The sequence below is a fragment of the Hyalella azteca genome, unplaced genomic scaffold (genome assembly GCF_000764305.2).
Source record: "Hyalella azteca isolate HAZT.00-mixed unplaced genomic scaffold, Hazt_2.0.2 contig13231, whole genome shotgun sequence".
Classification (NCBI taxonomy): Eukaryota; Metazoa; Arthropoda; class Malacostraca; order Amphipoda; family Hyalellidae; genus Hyalella; species Hyalella azteca.
This window is the reverse complement of record NW_025943160.1, coordinates 74699-95073: the sequence shown is the minus strand read 5'-3', so window position 1 is coordinate 95073 and position 20375 is coordinate 74699. Positions and strand designations below refer to the sequence as shown.

Sequence of the window (20375 nt, the reverse complement as noted above, 5' to 3'; positions counted from 1 at the left end):
AAGTTCCTCCAAGACACGTGAAAGAGAAGTTCCTCCAAGACACGTGAAGGAGAAGTTCCTCCAAGACACGTGAAGGAGAAGTTCCTCCAAGATACGTGAAGGAGAAGTTCCTCCAAGACACGTGAAGAAGAAGTTCCTCCAAGACACGTGAAGGAGAAGTTCCTGCAAGACACGTGAAGGAGAAGCTCCTGCAAGACACGTGAAGGAAAAGTTCCTCCAAGACACGTGAATGAGAAGTTTTCCCCCAAGACACGCAAGGGGCAGCAGTGCCAGAGTCGGCCAGAGTCTCCTATAGCGCACATTAAACACCTGGAATCTACAAGTGCCGCAACAAACACAGGCTACTAGCGACTCTGTAATGAATACTTACATCTTAATCTCAACTGCCATCGTGCCACTTACTCAGAAGTACGTAACTCAATGCAATGTACTAGAAACTTCAATCAAACTTTGAACTTATCTTGCAGACGCAGAATCAAAGCTTATGATAGTCTTGAGACCTAAAAGTAAGCGGATTATTAATTATTTTTACACCGGCACCAATTGACAAAAAGTTTGCGTCGTCTTTATATAGCAATCCAGAGCATCGAGTGCACGCGGCGCTCAAATACATGCGTGTCGGGGGCGGCGGTTGGAGCGTGCAGTCAGCGAGCGGAAACTGGTCCTCTAAGTCTCAACAGTTACCCTAATATTAATTATGATAATAAGAACTGATAAGAGGGTCAGCAGTCAGGGGAATATTAAACCGTACGCTTCTTTACCACCAGATTATTAATAACTTTCTTCTTCTCTTTACTTAGCCATGTTTTGTAATACGTATCTCTTCACAGCTCTCTTCTTGCAACCCACAAATCGCTTTCCCTTCGTCCACTTCCCGTTTTCCTAATTTGTATCCCTCTACTCTTGCACTAGCCAACGACTGGCTGCCCTCGTACACGGTTTACGCCTCTAATCAATCCAGTAGACACTCCTTCCTTCTCGTCGCCCTCCCTTCCCTCCCTTTAACCACTCGGGGTTGTCGTGCTTCACTCCATCCACTTGTCCTCCTCATCCTCCTTCTTGTCGCTGCGGTCGGACTTGTACTGCAGGGATCTTGATGAAGAGAAGCACAGTTTCATGATGAAGGGGAAGCGCGTGCCAGCTGCGGGAGACAGGGGCGTTAGAAGCAGTCAGGTAGGAAGTGTTGGTGACTTCAATTGCGTGTTAGGGACGCTATAGTTGGTGTTACAGGCGGTGTTGTATGTTAGGAGGGATGGATGGTGCCGAAACAGGTGTGAGGTATAGAGTGTTATAGTATGGTGGACGTAGGAGTTAATAGATGGTATAGAAGGGTGGTATGGACTGAAGGATATCGGTATACGACATGTATTAAGAAAAGTACAACAGTATATAAACGGGCATCAAGCGTAAGATATAAAAGGAGGTAAAATCGACATCTAAGTTCGTAGATGGCGGAACTTGGAAAGTCATCGTGTAACACAGCTGCTGTTAAATGCAACCTTGGTGTAAAAACATATAGCCTCATTTTACACTTCATGTCAAGAGCCCAAAAACGTGATCAAGTTCGGTGATATTATCTAACAGCGGCATCCGTTATTAGCTGACGAGCGAATCGCCTTACATCTTGAGCAAACAACTGTTTAACGCTCTGATCAAAAAATCACAATGGGCATAAAATCAAAACACAGTTACGAGTTCGTAACTCCGTTAGCCAATAAGAGACGGCTTTTCAAGATAAAGCAATCAATCACCGACGAGAAATATGCCGCTACATGTACTCAAGCAAGTTTTGAAAGTACGGCCGCAGGATTGGGTTTTATTGCAGGATGTAGGACAGGACGGAGGTCGTCCTCGCAGGGAAGGATGCACTCACTTGGGTTGGGGATACCAGCGTGGTTGTACCCACAGGGAAGGTTGCACTCACTTGGGTTGGGGATACCAGCGTGGTTGTACCCACAGGGAAGGTTGCACTCACTTGGGTTGGGGATACGAGCGTGGTTGCAGGACACGAGAGCCTCCAGCGCCTCCTGCAGATCCTCGAACTCTAGCAGCCCACTGGAACTGCGCTCCGCTGTGGGGGCATGTGATAAAAACATCAGACATGAGATTAACTACAACAAATAATCAACATAAGCAAATCATGAAGACAATTATTAATAAGTGGCGAGTAAAGCATCAAGTAAACCGAGTCTCCAGCCGGTCCACATACAATTTCATACATAATTAGTAAAAAGGAGAATAAGAAACAAGGCATCTCTTACTCTGATAACCAAAACTTCCGAATAGAATATAGTGAAAATTTAGAACAACAACAACAAAAATGTCCACAATAACTCGAATGCTGTCAAGGTCACGAAAAATCTAAATGCTGTAAAGCCTTCAAAACTCGAATGACGGAATAATTAGAAAATTATAATGGTTCTAAACAACTATAATAACGTTTCAATCACGAATGAGTTGAGAGTAAGATTAAGGTATAACGACACATATACTAGTCCTAAACAACGCTAATAATGTCTTAGTAACGAATGAGTTGAGAGTAAGATTAAGGTATAACGACACATATACTAGTCCTAAACAACGCTAATAATGTCTTAGTAACGAATGAGTTGAGAGAAGGAATAATAACCCCAGATACTCCCGCCCGTTGCTTACACTCACTCTTCGACTGGAACAGCTTCATGGCCTTGGGGGCGGCGACATCTTCCTCTGTGAACACCTCCTTCATGGCGCTCTCAGTGATGTTCGGGGGCGTGTTGAAGAAGTGCAGGATCTGCCGTCGTTTTATTATCATTATTACTATTATTATTGTTTTATCACTATTTTCGTTACTATTATTAACGTTAATCTGTCAAGAGATTATCGTGACGTCTGGTACAATCAGAATTAGATGGCACGTTACATATTCATTGAACTAAGACAAAGTTCTAAAATTAGCAAAAAAATTGTTGTACTAATCTCAAAAATATCATCTGAGTTTGTTCTGCTTAATAAAAAGGAAATTACAATTGAAGCAGCATAGTAAAGAAGCAAATTTTCATCCATCAGATGATTTATCGGTGAAAATTAATCGCGTTTCAACACTTGGTACCGTGCGTCTAAAATGAAAGCCTAAATTCTGCTCTCAGACTGAGTGATATTGTGTCTTTGATACGGCAACATAACTCCGATAATCGATTCACGTCCCAATAGTTTAAAAAAATATAACTCAGTATTCACTGAAGTGAGTGACAGAGAGCGAATTTTCTCGTCGACGAAAACGTGAAGTCACGGATGGACAGATGGACGGACGGACATGGCGAGCACAATAGTGCATTTTTTCCATAAATGAGAAAATGCGCTAAAAAGAGAATACTGAATATTGCACCCGTTGTGTTCAATGTTAGTGCGTGAGAGTGCAACACTTACGTAGAGTAACGAGCCTAACAAACAAACATTTTGCTGACATTGGTCGTAGTTGAAACTTGTGTATTATGATGTGTAATCACAAGCTTGAAATGTGCCGTATAGATATAAATAAGGAACACAATAATTAGTCAGGATTGACCAAAATTTACGCTGTAAAATTAACAAATTAAATCTGGTCCCTGCAATGTCTAGGATTAAATGTAGCCGTAATTTGGTGAGCGGCACGCCATGACCAGGCACCTTGGAAGGCGGTTGGATGCGATTTTTGGAGGCCTGCTCGGGGTTGATGAAGCGGTTGTTCTTGTTGCCCATGTAGTCCTTGAAGCTCGGGGTGCCGTCGGGAAGATCGAAAGGCGTCTGCATGTCGGCCAGGAACGCTTGCTTCGAGTACCTGCAAGCAAAATTCAATTAAAATTCAACAACAAATGAAACAACACGGGACAGTAGTTCCCGAGCAGCGGATAAATTATACCTCGAGCATCATTTATTATTTATTTTCATTTATTATTTAGATCACCTTTTTATTAAATTATACCTCGAGGTAACAGAGAGGCATTTATTTTCCATTACCGACGTCATATATGGAAAGGGAACACGATTACAGTTATGAGATGAATTGGATGAGAGGGCGAAAGACATTGGGCTAGCTAACGGACACTCGTCTGTTACACAAATGGAATAATTATAACAACACAAATCAGGCCAATATTTTCAGCACAGTGTATAGGAATTCTGCTCACCCAAGCTGCATTTTGCTGCCGAAGAAGCTGGTGTTGTTGAGGTTGCCGATGGCGCGTTCCACAGCGAGAGCGTCTCCCATTTGGACCATGGCGCAGCCCTCCTTCGTCTTTAGGAATTTAATCTGCAAACACACGAATACTTAATATGATAAATAGCATGCAGGAGTAGAAGGACTTGACACCTTATCTGGCCCTGAGCTGAAGAATCATGATTACAAGACATAATCCATCTAACCTTAAAATGAGAACACATAAAAACTCAGCGAGCCATGTTTGCTGTCAAACTAGACAACTCTCATCTGCTGACAGTGTTTCGCTGCTTGCTTTATCATGCATTTCTGCGCCACGAGACACGCCTCAACCACGTCAGCAAGAGACACGCCTCAACCACGTAAGCAAGAGACACGCCTCAACCACGTCAGCAAGAGACGCGCCTCAACCACGTAAGCAAGAGACACGCCTCAACCACGTCAGCAAGAGACACGCCTCAATCACGTAAGCAAGAGACACGCCTCAACCACGTCAGCAAGAGACACGCCTCAACCACGTCAGCAAGAGACACGCCTCAACCAGGTAAGCAAGAGACACGCCTCAACCACGCAAGCAAGAGACATCAGCCACCTAAGAAGAACGCAATACCCTGACGACGTTGCCGTAGAGGCAGAGCAGGTTGAAGAGTTTGTCTGCGTTCATGCGGTCCTTGTTGAGGCTGTAGACCATGAGCACGGCCCCCTGCTGAGGGAGTCCTGGTGATGGTCCCCCCATGGGGGACATGGTGTTTGGTGGCCCCCCACTGCCCCCCATGAACGGGGCAGCTCCCGCTAGGCCTGCTGATCCCACACCGCCTCCCCTCTGTCCACCGTTGTTCATTCCATTGCTGTTGTAACGGCTGAAAAGTAACGGACAACTTTGTAAGCATGTCGCCAATCCTATGTGTAAAGATCAAATTTTAATTTCAAGACAGATTCCATCAAAACATCAGCAATGGAGACCAAAATTTTTATTTATGTCGGTTTAGTTGTAGGTATCACCAGTTATCATTTGCCAAAATGAGAGCAAAGAATCTGTTAAAGTGGCGCGGTAGAAAAAATACATGTCACCCCAAAGGGAATAAAACACCTGTAAATATCACCACTTTAATTAGATGTTAAATGTAATTTTTAATAGTCAGACCCGGTACCTGTTGAAGCGCCTGTCGCGACCGCCACCACGACGATCGTCCCAAGAGTCGAGATCCATGCCACCGCCGCCACCGCCACCTCCACCACCGCCGTAGCGGTCAGGCATGCCGCCGGGGCTGTTGAAGAGTCCGCTGCTACGCGGGGGTCCGCCCATCTGGCCGTTCAGTCCGCCTCCTGGTGGCGGCAAATAGGCAACCAGGTTAAAAGTCACTTTCCGTTAGTGAAGGGTAATTAATAGCAACGTATATTTACAATTAGTTAACAGTTATTATTTGTTAATAGTTACTAATTGAAAGTAATCAAAGCATTAATAATTGAAAGGCATCAGAGAACAAATACATGATATATAAAGCGTCGTCGTATGTTTAGCAGAAACAAACAAGATCGTTTAAAGTATGGCAAAGCAGGCGTGTCATTAGAAGTTCTGCTCAGCTTACGATCAGTCCAGAAAATCTCGACATTCGACTCACTTCAAAAAACTAACGGCCACAGTGAATATTGCTGAATATTAGGTTTCTTCATAGTAACCGTTTAGCATAGTGGAAATAAAATATTATACCGTTATACTGTTGGAGTACGTGGACTAGTATATACATACGACTGGCAATGTTAAGGTCGTGGAGTGGAGTCCGTATTGATCTCTCACCCTCACTGTTCCACCCGTAACCCTCCCACCACTCAAGAGATTAAGCTTTTATTTTAAGCGTAAGGATGGCGCATAAGTATTCGTTAGATCCATTTACCTGCTAGGGCAAGAACCCGTCACCCAAGCCGCCTTCAGATTAGAGGTAGCAAGACTACGGATAATGAGGATCATAAACCCATTGGACGGGAACTTAAAGGTATTCAAGTGTCATACACAGGAAAAGTGTTCTCATCCGTGACCTTAAACATTGTTGGAAGCATGCTTAAATGGTCTGAAGCAAACTTTAATAAATATTCAATAGTTTAGCATGTAGAGGGAAATACTGGAGAGAACGCACGCGCAGCAAAGTCTAGCCAAACTGAAGTCCTATGAATTGCACGGTTGGTTTCGAGATGAGGAAGTCAAGTGGCATACTATATTTTACTTTAATCAATTTTATGAGAAATGATACTCAACTCACTCGCAATACATTCAACATTGATTAAAATTTAATCACATATCGCTAAAATTTAAATGATAAAGGTTTTATAAATAAGTAATTTGCTCACCAAAGCGGGGCTCCTGCAGCAGGGGAGGGCGGGCAGACCCTCCGCTGGGCTGTCCCTTGTGTTCCATCGCTGTACAAGACGATCACGCACTCATTAATTGATTTATACGCTCATCAAGTTAGGCGAAACAGTAGTTCCATTGAATATAAATAATTAAATAATCATAATTTTATTTAAACTCACTAATTCATATTGACACGTTACGAAATTTAGAAAGAGTTTAAAACCTATAAAAGGTGAAACGCTATATGATGGAAATTATATTCAATGTGCGTATATTAGTAGCGGTAAACGTGGCACAATAATGAACCTGCCACGAACCATAATGAACCATAATAATGAACCATAAACGTGGCACAATAATGAACCTGCATGCAATTTGGTCTTGCGAGATGGAATTCATTCTAATGATATTCTTCCCAGAGTTAATAATTAATTGAGCAACAAATGTGCTAATCGTGTCTTTTTATTGAATGATGAGCCAAGTTTTTAGTGTTTCCAATCAATTAGGACCAAGCGCTTTACTAATTGCATTGATGATACAAATAATTTCACTGTGAAAAGTTCATTCATTCATATAAAGTTCTGTTTGGCGTAACTTTCTACCTCATTGGTCCGATATCAGGAAGGAGAGAGGCATCAACAAATTTTGCACAAAGTCATTCAAGTAAATTACTTCAATTAAGATTCATTTAATGAAACTACACGTGAGAACCTATAAACATGGTATAGTCACGACAGCTAATGAGTGTCACATACGTGCAAGGCAAAGCAAGCAATCACGTACCTTCGTCTGGTGTGAGCGTAGAGCGCGGCTCGCGTGTCTGCTCTGCACTCGTCAATAAGTGTATGAAGTGTCGCTAATTATTATTATTATTAATAGTTATCCCAATAATAAAACGTTTCTGCTCCCCATATGTCAATTGGTGTATGAAGTGTCGCTAATTATTATTATTATTAATAGTTATCCCAATAATAAAACGTTTCTGCTCCCCATGAGTCAATTGGTGTAAGAAGTGTCGCTAATTATCATCATTATAAGTTACCCCAAGTATCGGATCCACATGTCAATACGTGCACAAAGTGCGACATCGGGCGTGCTTGTGATGGCCTATTTGGAGTGGAGTCCGTATTGATCTCTCACCCTCACTGTTCCACCCGTAACCCTCCCACCACTCAAGAGATTAAGCTTTTATTTTAAGCGTAAGGATGGCGCATAAGTATTCGTTAGATCCATTTACCTGCTAGGGCAAGAACCCGTCACCCAAGCCGCCTTCAGATTAGAGGTAGCAAGACTACGGATAATGAGGATCATAAACCCATTGGACGGGAACTTAAAGGTATTCAAGTGTCATACACAGGAAAAGTGTTCTCATCCGTGACCTTAAACATTGTTGGAAGCATGCTTAAATGGTCTGAAGCAAACTTTAATAAATATTCAATAGTTTAGCATGTAGAGGGAAATACTGGAGAGAACGCACTAGCAGCAAAGTCTAGCCAAACTGAAGTCCTATGAATTGCACGGTTGGTTTCGAGATGAGGAAGTCAAGTGGCATACTATATTTTACTTTAATCAATTTTATGAGAAATGATACTCAACTCACTCGCAATACATTCAACATTGATTAAAATTTAATCACATATCGCTAAAATTTAAATGATAAAGGTTTTATAAATAAGTAATTTGCTCACCAAAGCGGGGCTCCTGCAGCAGGGGAGGGCGGGCAGACCCTCCGCTGGGCTGTCCCTTGTGTTCCATCGCTGTACAAGACGATCACGCACTCATTAATTGATTCATACGCTCATCAAGTTAGGCGAAACAGTAGTTCCATTGAATATAAATAATTAAATAATCATAATTTTATTTAAACTCACTAATTCATATTGACACGTTACGAAATTTAGAAAGAGTTTAAAACCTATAAAAGGTGAAACGCTATATGATGGAAATAAAGCAATCAGGGAAATGTCGGCAACATTCCTAAGGTTAAAGATGACGATTCCCTGTAGAAAAGTACTGGCGTAGTGCCCATGGCGAATTAGCTCCCTATAATTGTGCCGTATAACGGAAACGCAGCTTTGCACGTCAGTATTTCGAGTATAGAGAGAGCTGAGTAAGTTAAGACGTAACGAGAATAGAATCCAAGTGAATAGAGTTGAAAAAAATAAATCTACTTCAGAAAAAAAGATTGAATTAAGAAGTAAAAACAAACGGCATCGAATATTGAAAAGAAGGTGAATCGAGTCATAAATGAGTAAGGAAAATACAAAGTAAAGTTTAATCGAGAACATGAAATAACGACAAAAATGACGGGTGCTCCCTACAGCTCTGCCACGCAATATATTCAGACAACTGCGGCTCCTCGTAAAACCTCTGCGCTTCTAACTTTCATTCTTGATAAGGAGACATGCCTAAAACAAGTTGTAGACCATCAGCCTATGACAAAAAACAGGGATTGAGGTCTTTTATGTTAAAAAAATTAACAAATATCATAAGAAAGTTTAAATAATTCCTTAAAAGAAATGAAATCTAAAAACTAGATGGAAAAACTCTCTTAATCTTAAGGTAATATTGAGCATAAAGCGTTCATTCTGATGTCACGAATCGTATAGAAATCATAGACTTCCAAGTTTATTATTTAAACATTTTAATAGCCAAGCGAACGTCAATCACCAAAAGTGGGAAAAAACAATTTCATATTAACCAGGAGCCAACTGCAGAAAAGTTCTTGTAGATTAAAGTGCGGGACTTCGTCAGCTATAGGGAGGTCGCTTTTGGTCAAAAATTTCAACGAGTTGAGATAAGTTCAAGTTCTTGTCCACAAGAACAGCATATTTGTGACTATGTTTTTGGGACTACTGCCCATACCAAGATAAAATATTCGAGTCTTGCAGTGAATGCAATAATTGCCACATGAAAGCGATGATGTACAAATGCAAACCGGTACACTAGATCGTTCGCACATTCCAAATCATGTACGAGAGAGAACAGAACATGGCGGGGCATTCACTGCCTAATTTCACAAATTTGAATAAACCTGGAATTTCATAAATTAAAATAACTCGAAAATTCAGGAAGCTCAATAAAATTTAGGAATGCTTCATTTCTGGCACTTCACTTAGAAGAGAAACGAGTCTAAATTTCGTTTGGGGAGCTTTTTAGCGCATTTTCTCATTTATGGAAAAAAGGCGCTATTGTGCTCGTCATGTCCGTCCGTCCGTCTGTCTGTCTGTCCGTCCGTGACTTTACGTTTTAGTCGACGAGAAAATGCGCATCTGTCACTCACTGCAGTGAGTTATATATTTTTCAAGAGTTGTGTCTGTCGGCAGGAACCCACCTGCGAGTGGCTGGTGATGGACATAACGCCGGATCAGGACGCACTACCGACCCAGGGCAATGCCCATTGCAGATTGAGCACAATCAATGCCCACATAGCAGAGAATGTCCTCGAAGCACTTAGTAACTCTCCTGCTCACAAGACAACACACGGCTGCTCAAAATCTTGAAGCAATCACTAGAGACGTGCTTTGCTGGCAAGGTTTTGGCAACATTATACAAAACCCCGTAACTGACCAAAAACCTTCACGATTTCTGGCAAGGCTTTAGAAAAACACATCTTGATATCACGGCAATAATAAAACCGATTTTTTGGCGCTATTCACGTGATTAAATGGAATCTTTCATCTAGAGTGAGTTTATTTTTCAAGTACGGAGTACAGTATTGTTGGTCAGTAACGGGGCAAGTATATTGAACAAATAACACAGGCGAATTAGAATTAACGGTACAGCCAGCTCTTGGGCTCCAATGTGTGAACAATTGAATAGAAGGAAAGTGTACAGGAACTCTTGTTTTTGAGATTTGGTAAGCGTCTGTGTTATATTTGTTCGTTTGTTGTTTAGCAGCCGTATGTTGATGCAACCTACCTGGTGACCAGTCTCTACCACGTGAATAAACACAGTGATGCAACCTTCAACTGCCCGATCTTATACACTTCTCACGTTGAAATATTGTTATGAATGAGAGAGAAAAGTTGTGGACCCATAAGTGAAAGGTTTACTCATATTCAGTTAGGAATGTCTTCATGAATTCGAAGTCGACTCGATCGGAATGATGGATACTAGAATATAAATTTGTTTAGAGATTTTAATGCTCAAGAGGCTTGATATAATATTTAATCACCTTATCACCACTCACCGAAGTAAAATTCATGGACACGACTTCAGATTAAGGGTTTCAATGAATGCGTGAGTTACCAATTTTTTTGCCAGGACCGATGTTAAATGCCTTCACGCATTATGGAGGAGGTCTTGGATATGAAGTCAAGAAACAATGCGGGTCTCAATATATACGAAAAGCTTCCAGAACAAAACACGCAAAAATTGGGGAAAGAAGTTATACTTTGCATGAAGTATATCCATATGGCATCTCAAAACATTGCACCTTCAGTGGCCTAGAGATAAAAAAGGAAATTAGAGTGTAATATATGTTGAAAAGCAGAACATCTGCGAATCAACGGAAGATATCAACTAAGAAAGCAGGGAAGGGACTACCTTAACTGACCGCAAAAAATATTTCGTGGATAAAAATCGCAATTAACTTGATCTTAATCGAAAACTGAGATCTTTCACCAAGCAAGAATGTAAAAAAAATATGTAGAAAACCTTAAATAGTCGTCATGATTCTTTCATTACATATAGAGCCCCCGGATTGGTAGGTTCTCTCAATGAGCATTGAGCAGTTGGAGCTTGTCACCTTGTCGGTGAGGCTTTTGAAATTATCGGCTGTTAGATCTGATCAGAGTAACAGTGAAGGTATCGTGGGTACTTCTTATACAGTTTTGATTCAGGCATAACAATTGACCTATGATGTTGGAGTGCATATTGTCGGCAGAGAAGAACGATTTTTCATTGCAGACACCAATATGATAATTGAGTTTTAAAGTTTTAATGCATGTTGCTGGCAGAGATTTGAAATATTACATTGTAGATATCGACATGAGGTATGATGTCAGAATGCATGTTGCCAGCAGAATGTTGTCGCTGTTATGTTCTGTGGAAAATATTAGAAGAAATCCAATCATGCCTGCCAAGATAGAAAGCCGATACCGTCAAAAAGGGATAGTTTAAACGTACAATAAAAACTTGTGAAATAAAGTGGAAAAAATGAGATATAACACCCTCAGCATGATCAATCAAACGAGTCAGGCAGCTCGTTTGACGACACTCAGTTCATAGGATATAAAAATGATGCGAGTGAGAAAAAGTTGCTGGAGTTGACGTCGGTGTTGATGTTGAGATATAGCGACCACTTGCGAGCAAACTTATGTAATGAGGAACCAGAGAAAACCAATCCTTGATTTCATCATAAATCAGGGTCCAAATAAACCCCACTTAGAGTCAAATGCACACCAAGTGGACGCCATGACCGGCAAAATGGATAGATACTTATAATGGCACAGTGAAGGCTGCATCTTGGTTGGTATCTACAGGTATTAAGGGAGTTGGTTGAACGTACCTCAGGTGTCTGGTGTCCAAGGAGAACATGTATCAGTTATGCATGACTGTAGGAATAGTCAACTGTCGCGTGATGGTACATGTAGGGCTCCGATATGATGTACTCCGATGTGATGTACAAGTGGAAATGGTAATAATATTGCAGACATGCTTGCTCACCAGAAAAAATGTGACTAAACACACTAACACGTCAGTTCTGTTATCTTTCGATATTTACTTTTGGGCTGTTACACGGAGAGAAGACGGTGCCAGACCATAACTCAATTTTAGATAGGATTAGCAAGTAAAATTTATTAATATTATTTGTTAATAATAGAAAAATTTTAAACTACCGGGAGAAACGTGCCTGAGGAGCTCGCGTTAAAATAAAACACATATTCACAAGTTATTGTCGGCACCGTTTTCTTTCCGTTTAGCTTTGCACGTTGATGCAAATTACCAAAAAATCAAAGTTTTACAGATGTTGTTAAACAGAAAGAGCCAAAAGCCTTCATACCGACCCAAAACTAGACACAATTTTAAAGCTTGAATTTTCTGTACATAAGATACCCAAATCAAAGATGGCTCACCACTCCACCTGAAATCATAACATTACTTCTGTAACGATCATACCGGATGATCGCCAGTACAGAAATAAAGTTCACAACAACCCCAACTCTCGCAGCCGAGTAGTGGCATTGCAGCATGTAATTTGATAATTGATACATGCTGGCTTATCAATTAGGTTAAGGGACCGTCTGGGTCGAAAATCACCATAAAACGTTTTTTGGTTTGCGTCATCTCTTATAGCCAGAACTAAGACAATTCTTGACATGAAGGTCTTTCTTTGGAAGCAATCACTTTTGGTTTTTCCGTAAGGAATTTTTGAATTCATGAGAAATGAATTTTTTTACAATTAGTACATAGATTTCTTTCAGAAAATTGTATTTATCGATCATTTTACGCGACAATTGCCCAGTTTGAGTGTTCATTTTAAAGCTACAAAAAAGGCGCTTCTAACAAAGCAAGTTGCATGGATGTGCGACCAATAGATCTTATAGGTGAGGCAGTTTTGAACTTTTATAAACGAACATCTAAAACAAAAATTTACAGTATTTCGTGAATATTTTTCTAGATTATTATTCGTGTAAATTACACAGTTTTTGGACTCATTTTGTACCTACAGACGAGGCGCTTCTTACAAAGCAAATCGCTAAGGTTTATGCGTGAAAAAAATTTATGAAATGACAATTTTCTATGAATAAATTTTAAAGAAAAATCGCATTTATAGATTATTAGTCACGTTTAACTGAACTAGAATAAATCATGCGGCGAGTGATGCATGGAGGGACAAATGGCTAAAAAAAAGGAAAAAGGGCTCCTACATTCGCTAGATATTTGCATTACAAATAGAATAATATATCTCTCGGTGTTGTAGCACGCAAATTGAATAAGGATTAAGATTTTGAAAGGTACCCTCTTCTATGCAGTTTTTATGAATTTTACGTCTTTATTTTTATAATTATATGAGCAAAAAATCTCTTTTGTTTACTCTTTGACATTGTGTGCGAAGTTTCACAAAGATCCGTCAGTATATACAGAACTTTTTTCCAACCCAGACGGTCCCCTTCATTTCAACTAAGTTAATGTATATCACATAAGCATGTATAATATCAAGCCCTGGATATTAAAAGCTCTCATTCAAAAGGAATGGCATTATAAAAATAGCTTCAGAAAGATGCGTCTTAATTGAAACTAATAGAAGAGCCGGCTTTTTTACCTTATAAAACTTATGGTACAAAATAAAAGAAGATACGTTAAATACAAACTACGAATAAGATAAATACGCGTTACATTTGAATGTATATGTTGAATACATAACGGATGATTGAAGTCTAAAAACAGTAGCATTAGAACACTTGGATAAATGAGGTAAATGACGGGGCAGAAACGTAACTCTGTTCTTATTTGCTTCAGATTCTTTTATCGTGAAAAATTCATTCAGAGGCGAAACGCCAATCTCCACGATACGAATCGTAAATGTACCGGCCTGTCGAACAGCCGACGACGCTTGTTAGCAATTTCGGTAAAAAGGATTTAGAAGAGTACATTAGAGACGATGACTGTATAGAGCACAATATAAACAATAGTAAGACATAAAACTAAGTGCAGCGTCAAATAAAACTAAGTGTAGTATGGATTATAAAACTAGGAGTAGCGTTAGGTACAATTGCAGGTATAGCAGGGTACATAAAACTATTTTTAAGCGCTATAGGTATCACCGTAATTTCAGCATGAAGTAAAACAATAAGATTAGCATTATGTACATTCAGCATTTAAGAGTAACGTTATACATAGCAGCAAGTGTAACATCAAATATATAAGTATAGCATTAGACATTAAGTTTAGCATGGAATATGCGAGTACGTATAGCATTAGACATTAAGTGTACCATGGAATATATGAGTACGTATAGCATTAAGACATTAAGTGTAGCATCAAATATATGAGGAAGTATAGCATTAGACATTAAGTGTAGCATGGAATATACGAGTAAGTATAGCATTAGACATTAAGTGTAGCATGGAATATACGAGTAAGTATAGCAGGGTTGGCAATGATTAAATCAAAATGATTAAATCATGTGATTAAATCACTTGATTTTTTTATAAAAAAATCATGATTTTTTTGATTTTTTCAATATAAACAATAGTAAGACATAAAACTAAGTGCAGCGTTAAGTAAAAGTAACTGTAGCAAGGAGTATAAAACTAGGAGTAGCGTTAGGTACAACTGCAGGTGTAGCAGGGTACATGAAACTATGTTTAGCGTTATGTACAACTGTAATTTCAGCATGAAGTAAAACAGTACGAATAGCAGCACGTACATTCAGCAGCAAGTGTAACATCAAATATATGAGTAAGTATAGCATTAGACATTAAGTGTAGCATGGAATATACGAGTAGGTATAGCATTAAGACATTAAGTGTAGCATGGAATATACGAGTAAGTATAGCATTAGACATTAAGTGTAGCATGGAATATATGAGTAAGTATAGCATTAATAAGACATTAAGAGTAGCAGTTTAGTGACGGTAGTGAGGGTCGTGACATACTCTGCTCACCCGCGTTGGTGTAGTCCCAGCTCTCGGAGTCGTTGCGGTAGACGTTCAGCTTGGCAGGCTGAGCGGGGACATCAGAGGTTGCATGATAAATGGCATGAGGGCATGGTTATACGCTTATTGAAATCATGACTTGAAAACAAAGTTAAAAGTGCATTGAATAAGATGCCTGAGGAGTATCATATAAACAGTAATGGAGTGGAGGCATAGTTATACGCTTATTTAAATCATGATTTGACAATAAAGTTTCAAAGTGCATTGACTAAAGAGACTGAGGAGTATCGTAATGGACAGTAATGGTGTGGAGGCATGGTTATAAGCTTATTTAAATCATGAGTAAACAATAATTTTTCAAGTGCATTGAATAAGGAGACTGAGGAGTATCGTAATGAACATTAATGGAGTGGAGGCATTATAGTTATACGCCTATTTAAATCATGACCTAACAATAATGTTTAAAGTGCATTGAATAAGGAGACTGAGGAGTATTGTAATGAACAGTAATGGTGTGGATGCATTGTTATACGCTTATTTAAATCATGACTTGACAATAAAGTTTACTGTGCATTGAATTAGCAGACTGAGAAGAATCGTAATGAACATTAATGGTGTGGAGGCATGGTTATACGCTTATTTAAATCATGAATTAACAATAAAGTTTAGTTTAATGTGCATTGAATAAGGTGACTGAGGAGTATCATATCAACAGTAATGCTATTGAAGGATGGTAATACGCTTAATTAAATCATAACTTAATAATGTTTGAAGAAAGTGCAATGATTCTGAGAAGAATCAGAATGAACATATAGAATTATTGATACTTAAAAGTTGACGTGAGGAAAGGTTGGATTCATGAGCGAAGACTCTCAAAAATCGAGAGCGGTTCGCCATTGTGTTGAAGCGGCCAGGTGGTCAAAAGGGTATTGCATGTGTAAGTACTAAAAATGAGCGTGAGTTTGGCTCTTTGATAGCAGTGGTATTTCCGATGGCATGGCTTAATGCATCTAATTTAAAATTAAGTGCTTGATACACTTATTAAGGTTAAATAAGACCATGAACAAGAATCTTGTATAAACGGTCGACAATTGATCTAAAAAAATCCTAGACAGTTCGGCAAGGAACTGGCGAAGCGAATGTCTGTTTATCGCATCCGGTATCTTAGAAAGTGTATAGGTATAGAAGTAATTCACGTTTCGCGATAAGACTTGCTGAATTGGTGCCAGCTGATGCCGGACAGAGGCCTTGGCGTTTTGACGAAATGAAATAGATTACTTAAAACTTCGCAGCCTTGGACGGATCGCGTGTGTGATAAAGCTTATCACGTCTACGAATCGCAACACGAACGTAGACAGGATCCTGCTGGTCATCAAAACAAGGGGCTGGCGCTCTCGATTGTAGACTGGATAAGAATTTAAATGTTTACCACGCTGCTTACCTTGGCATACTCGACACGGAGCGTGCAGCAACCGGCGTAGATATCGGCACCATGGAGCGCCTCCCGAGCACGTGTCGCCGACTCCACGTTCTCAAATCTGCGTCTGGTTAAGGATTCTAATCCCTTCTCTTTGACAGTAAATTTATATAATTGAATTAACGCTTCAGAGGCCGTACTATCAATCATTTATATCAATTATATAATTTAATTAACGCTATCAGGGGCCGTTTGGAATTGGTTTGTTATAGCTAGAGACTGGTTGGCGGAGTTACGAACTATTAAACTATTGATAGTTTAGTACGGCCTCTGACGCACATGTTGTACAATGACATACATAAGATCCAAACTCTGTGGTCACATGCTACACGATGTAACCAAGCACACATATTGCCATATAATTTCGATCCTATCAAGCGTTGTACACATTTAATGGTAGTAGCACCCGACCACCGAGTAGTAGGACGCTTCATTTTGAATAGTATTACCTGCCTACTAACATGACTACAATATGGTAGCGTAACGCGTAATAAAGGATACTCAACCATGCACTGTACGCCATTCTTCTTGAAGATGACGATGCGCAGAACATTGCCGTGTGGCTGCGTGATGGTGTGGATTACGTCCTGTTAATAACAACATTGGTTCATGTCATTGTTATGTTGATGCAAGCAACATGATGAGCTTAATAAATCTAAAGTCATTATCACTACATTATGTAATGATAAATGATTATCAAATCATTTGATGATTAATGATTATTTAATGTCATCATATAATTATTATATTATATTATAATGTCATGTATATACAATTATATTATATAATGACATTATAATTCCATTATATAATCATTAAATCATTTGATGATTTAATGATTATATTTTAATTTTTTAATTTAATGATAAATGATTATCAAATCATTGGAGAGAAAAAGTCACGAGACAGGCTACGTTTGACTCACCACAGTGATGGGGTAGGCAGGGTTGATGATGGTCATCAGGATGACATGGTTTGGCTGTTCAGGCTCTCCCTTCCTGTAGGTAAAAACCACGATCGTTATTTAACAATTGCAAGCAAGAGATGCACAGCTTTTCTTCCAGGACAAATAAAAATTTCTTGAAGAGCTATGCCAAACTTAGAAGCATGGTTGGGTCATATTACCCAAATAGTGCCACACTCTCTGCACGAGCAATGATACACACTTTGACGGGACTAAACTGGGTCCATATGACATGTACATTGTACTAAGGCTAAAAATGCCTCGCAGTTTGAACAAAGCTTCACTGATTTCTCTGAGTGCATGCTGGTCTGATGTGAAAAAAAAACGATGACTACCGACAAGAAGATTAACGCGCAGTCTGATTAACGACCTAAATAAAGAATCTCGGCAATGCCCTGTTGTCATAATTACGGCATACACAGAGAACGTCCTGCAAACAGCATATGAGAGGCAACAAAATGAGTTAGAACACTCACAACAACGGCCTATATTGAGGAAACACAAGATGTCATGTTTACGGCCTACACAGGGTAGCAAAATTGACGTACATTTACCAACAAAGATGGCTTGCACGGCACAACAAAATACAGAGACTCACAGAGGACCTAAATACGCGCAATTAACATTCTACGCAAGCCACGTATAAGACGCGCGATCCTCTCATGCACCACACACGTGGGAAAGACGGCGGCGATACGACACCACGTACCCGACAACAGCAGTCTTGCACTTAACTCCGTGCACAGCAGAAGCGGTGGCGTTTTATTACATTATATTGTTGAGCGATGGCGTTTTATAATAACATTATATTGTTGAGCGATGGCGTTTTATAATAACATTATATTGTTTAGCGATGGCGTTTTATTACATTATATTGTTGGGAGATGTTCAATCGAGCGAAAGCTCTGGCCTAAAGAGAGAGCATACCGAGGGAACAGCGAGATGCCTTGCACGTCAATGAGGAAACCTCTACAACTTGAAGTAGGGCGCAAAACGACGAAAATGTTACGCTTGGTTCGTGGTCATGTTGAGCGTTTTATGTACTACAGACGGTGAAGAAGCAAAAAAAAAAAAATGAGTCAATTTGAAATTTTTCATGATAAAAAGTCGAACAGAAACAGGACGTTCTATTGCGCACTTATATAAATATAAGGCAATTGAAAACGTTGCGACTGAAGAATAACACTCATAGGATATAATGGAGAGGCCTGGCAGTGCTCTCCGGATTGTGACTGCACACAAATGCTAATCTAAAAGTCACATTCCAGGATAATAATAAACTCCGTATATTATTATCGCACGAGTTGTCTTATAGCAAAATCTTTCATAACTAACTTCAATTAATTCAAGGATATATCGTGGAAATTTCGTACGGTAGTATAGTAATAGTGCCACACTAAGCACGTTCATGCTAAGTAGTTGTGCCATGCACAACTACTTAGCATGAATGTGGTTGATATTGATAATGTCCCCGGTTGTTAATGTCTGTGGAATTGTCTGCGATTCTGTGGACCACAACGATCCTCGTCAGAGATAAAAACAAATAGGCAAGTTGATGGGAGGGCAAGCGTAATGGGCAGGTGCTCTTATGGGCGTGGAGTGTCGAGATGGAGGGGGAAATGAGCCGGAATATGAGAGTGGACGGTGAGAGGGCAGTTGAGTGGAAAGGAAGGAGAGGGGTGAGTGAGGGGAGCCGTGGCATGAACAAGAGCAGCAGCAGCAGCAGCAACCAGCAGCGGCACAAGGACATTCGTGGTGGTAGCTAAGGGATCAATAACAGCAAAGTACAGGCTTTCAGACTCTCAACACACGTACACATACAAACACTGGACGTACACGGGGTATATACGTGTATTGTTTACCTTCGATGGTCCATGGTCGCGCACACGCGTCCGGCGAGGCTGAGAGTTAAGCTACCACACGCCGGTTACACTTCGCACGTTTCACACAAACACAAGATGGAGTTTCATCAACGCCTTGTCAATACTGAGCAGTTGAAACGTCTTATTGATTCAGGAATAACAGAGCAGCAGTATATTTTAAATACTGAGACAGAACAGAATGAGATGGTTATGTTCTTTGCTGTTGTTATGATTGTGTTGTTGGCATACGGCGTTGTGCGGTGTAATGATGGGAGGCGAGGTTTGCTCCGTTGCTGCAGTCACAAGAAGTATTTTTAAAGCCTCGAAGTTGAGGTAACCTCAAGCTGGTTGTACCTATAGGTTCTCTCTCCCTACACAAGCACGATGCAGAGAGGAAGTGTATGGAGAGTAAGTGGTGATTGTGGTGCTTGTAGGTGATGTGGTTAAGGTGGTGTGGATGTAGCAGTAGCAGCAGGAGCGGCAGCTATGTGTTGCTGTGATGGCTGTAGCGGCACTGGCTTGGGCGGCCAGTACGGTCCGCACCACCACACGTCGCACGCACGCACGAACGCCACACTTGCCACGGTCGCCGCATCCGCTCTACCGACTCGATCTCGATACCATCGTCGATAATATTACTATACGGCGGACGACAAGTCCACTGCTTTGTTTATATCGCAGATAGCAGCAGATAACAGTCACTATTTAGCAATAAATAACGTGAATAATGAGGCGGGAGGGTTGGCATCAACACTCCTCACTCAGCCGTTCCCCTCCGTCCCCAGCTCACCATCATCTGCACCTCTCTCCCCAGCGCGCACCACTCCTCCTCCGCCTCTCTCAGTTAGAGTGCGTCCCCCATCCCTGCTTCCCAACTGCCGGCAGTGTTTATGATTGCTGTAAATACTCGGATGCTGCGGAAACAAGTGATGCTGGAAA

At 40.3% G+C, this 20375-nt stretch overlaps 1 protein-coding gene across 3 annotated transcripts; it reads right to left on the bottom strand.

The window, feature by feature from the left end:
- Positions 1 to 896: 896 nt before the first annotated feature.
- LOC108681979 (heterogeneous nuclear ribonucleoprotein L) lies at positions 897 to 19953 on the bottom strand. 3 transcript variants are annotated; one of them, XM_018171067.2, is made up of 13 exons: positions 19437 to 19953; positions 17536 to 17608; positions 17112 to 17197; positions 16575 to 16671; positions 15134 to 15200; positions 8216 to 8284; positions 5329 to 5503; positions 4788 to 5037; positions 4149 to 4270; positions 3649 to 3799; positions 2656 to 2773; positions 1976 to 2071; positions 897 to 1141 (listed from the first exon to the last, which is right to left on the bottom strand). In XM_018171067.2, the coding sequence occupies exons 1-13, from the start codon at positions 19448 to 19450 to the stop codon at positions 1026 to 1028; spliced, it is 1434 nt and encodes a 477-aa protein (XP_018026556.1). In that variant the 5' UTR covers positions 19451 to 19953; the 3' UTR covers positions 897 to 1025. The 3 variants fall into 3 exon arrangements, with proteins under 3 accessions (XP_018026556.1, XP_047739518.1, XP_047739519.1); XM_047883562.1 differs by having other exon boundaries at positions 2662 to 2773; XM_047883563.1 differs by having other exon boundaries at positions 15143 to 15200.
- Positions 19954 to 20375: the final 422 nt, after the last annotated feature.

Bases quoted from the DNA above. Each gene is read 5' to 3' on its own strand.
- LOC108681979 (XM_018171067.2), bottom strand. The intron at 8,285-15,133 runs GTATGTCACGAC...CGTCTTGTACAG, and splicing joins CACCAACGCGGGTGAGCAGA to CGATGGAACACAAGGGACAG. The intron at 1,142-1,975 runs GTGAGTGCAACC...TGTCTCCCGCAG, and splicing joins CGCTCGTATCCCCAACCCAA to CTGGCACGCGCTTCCCCTTC.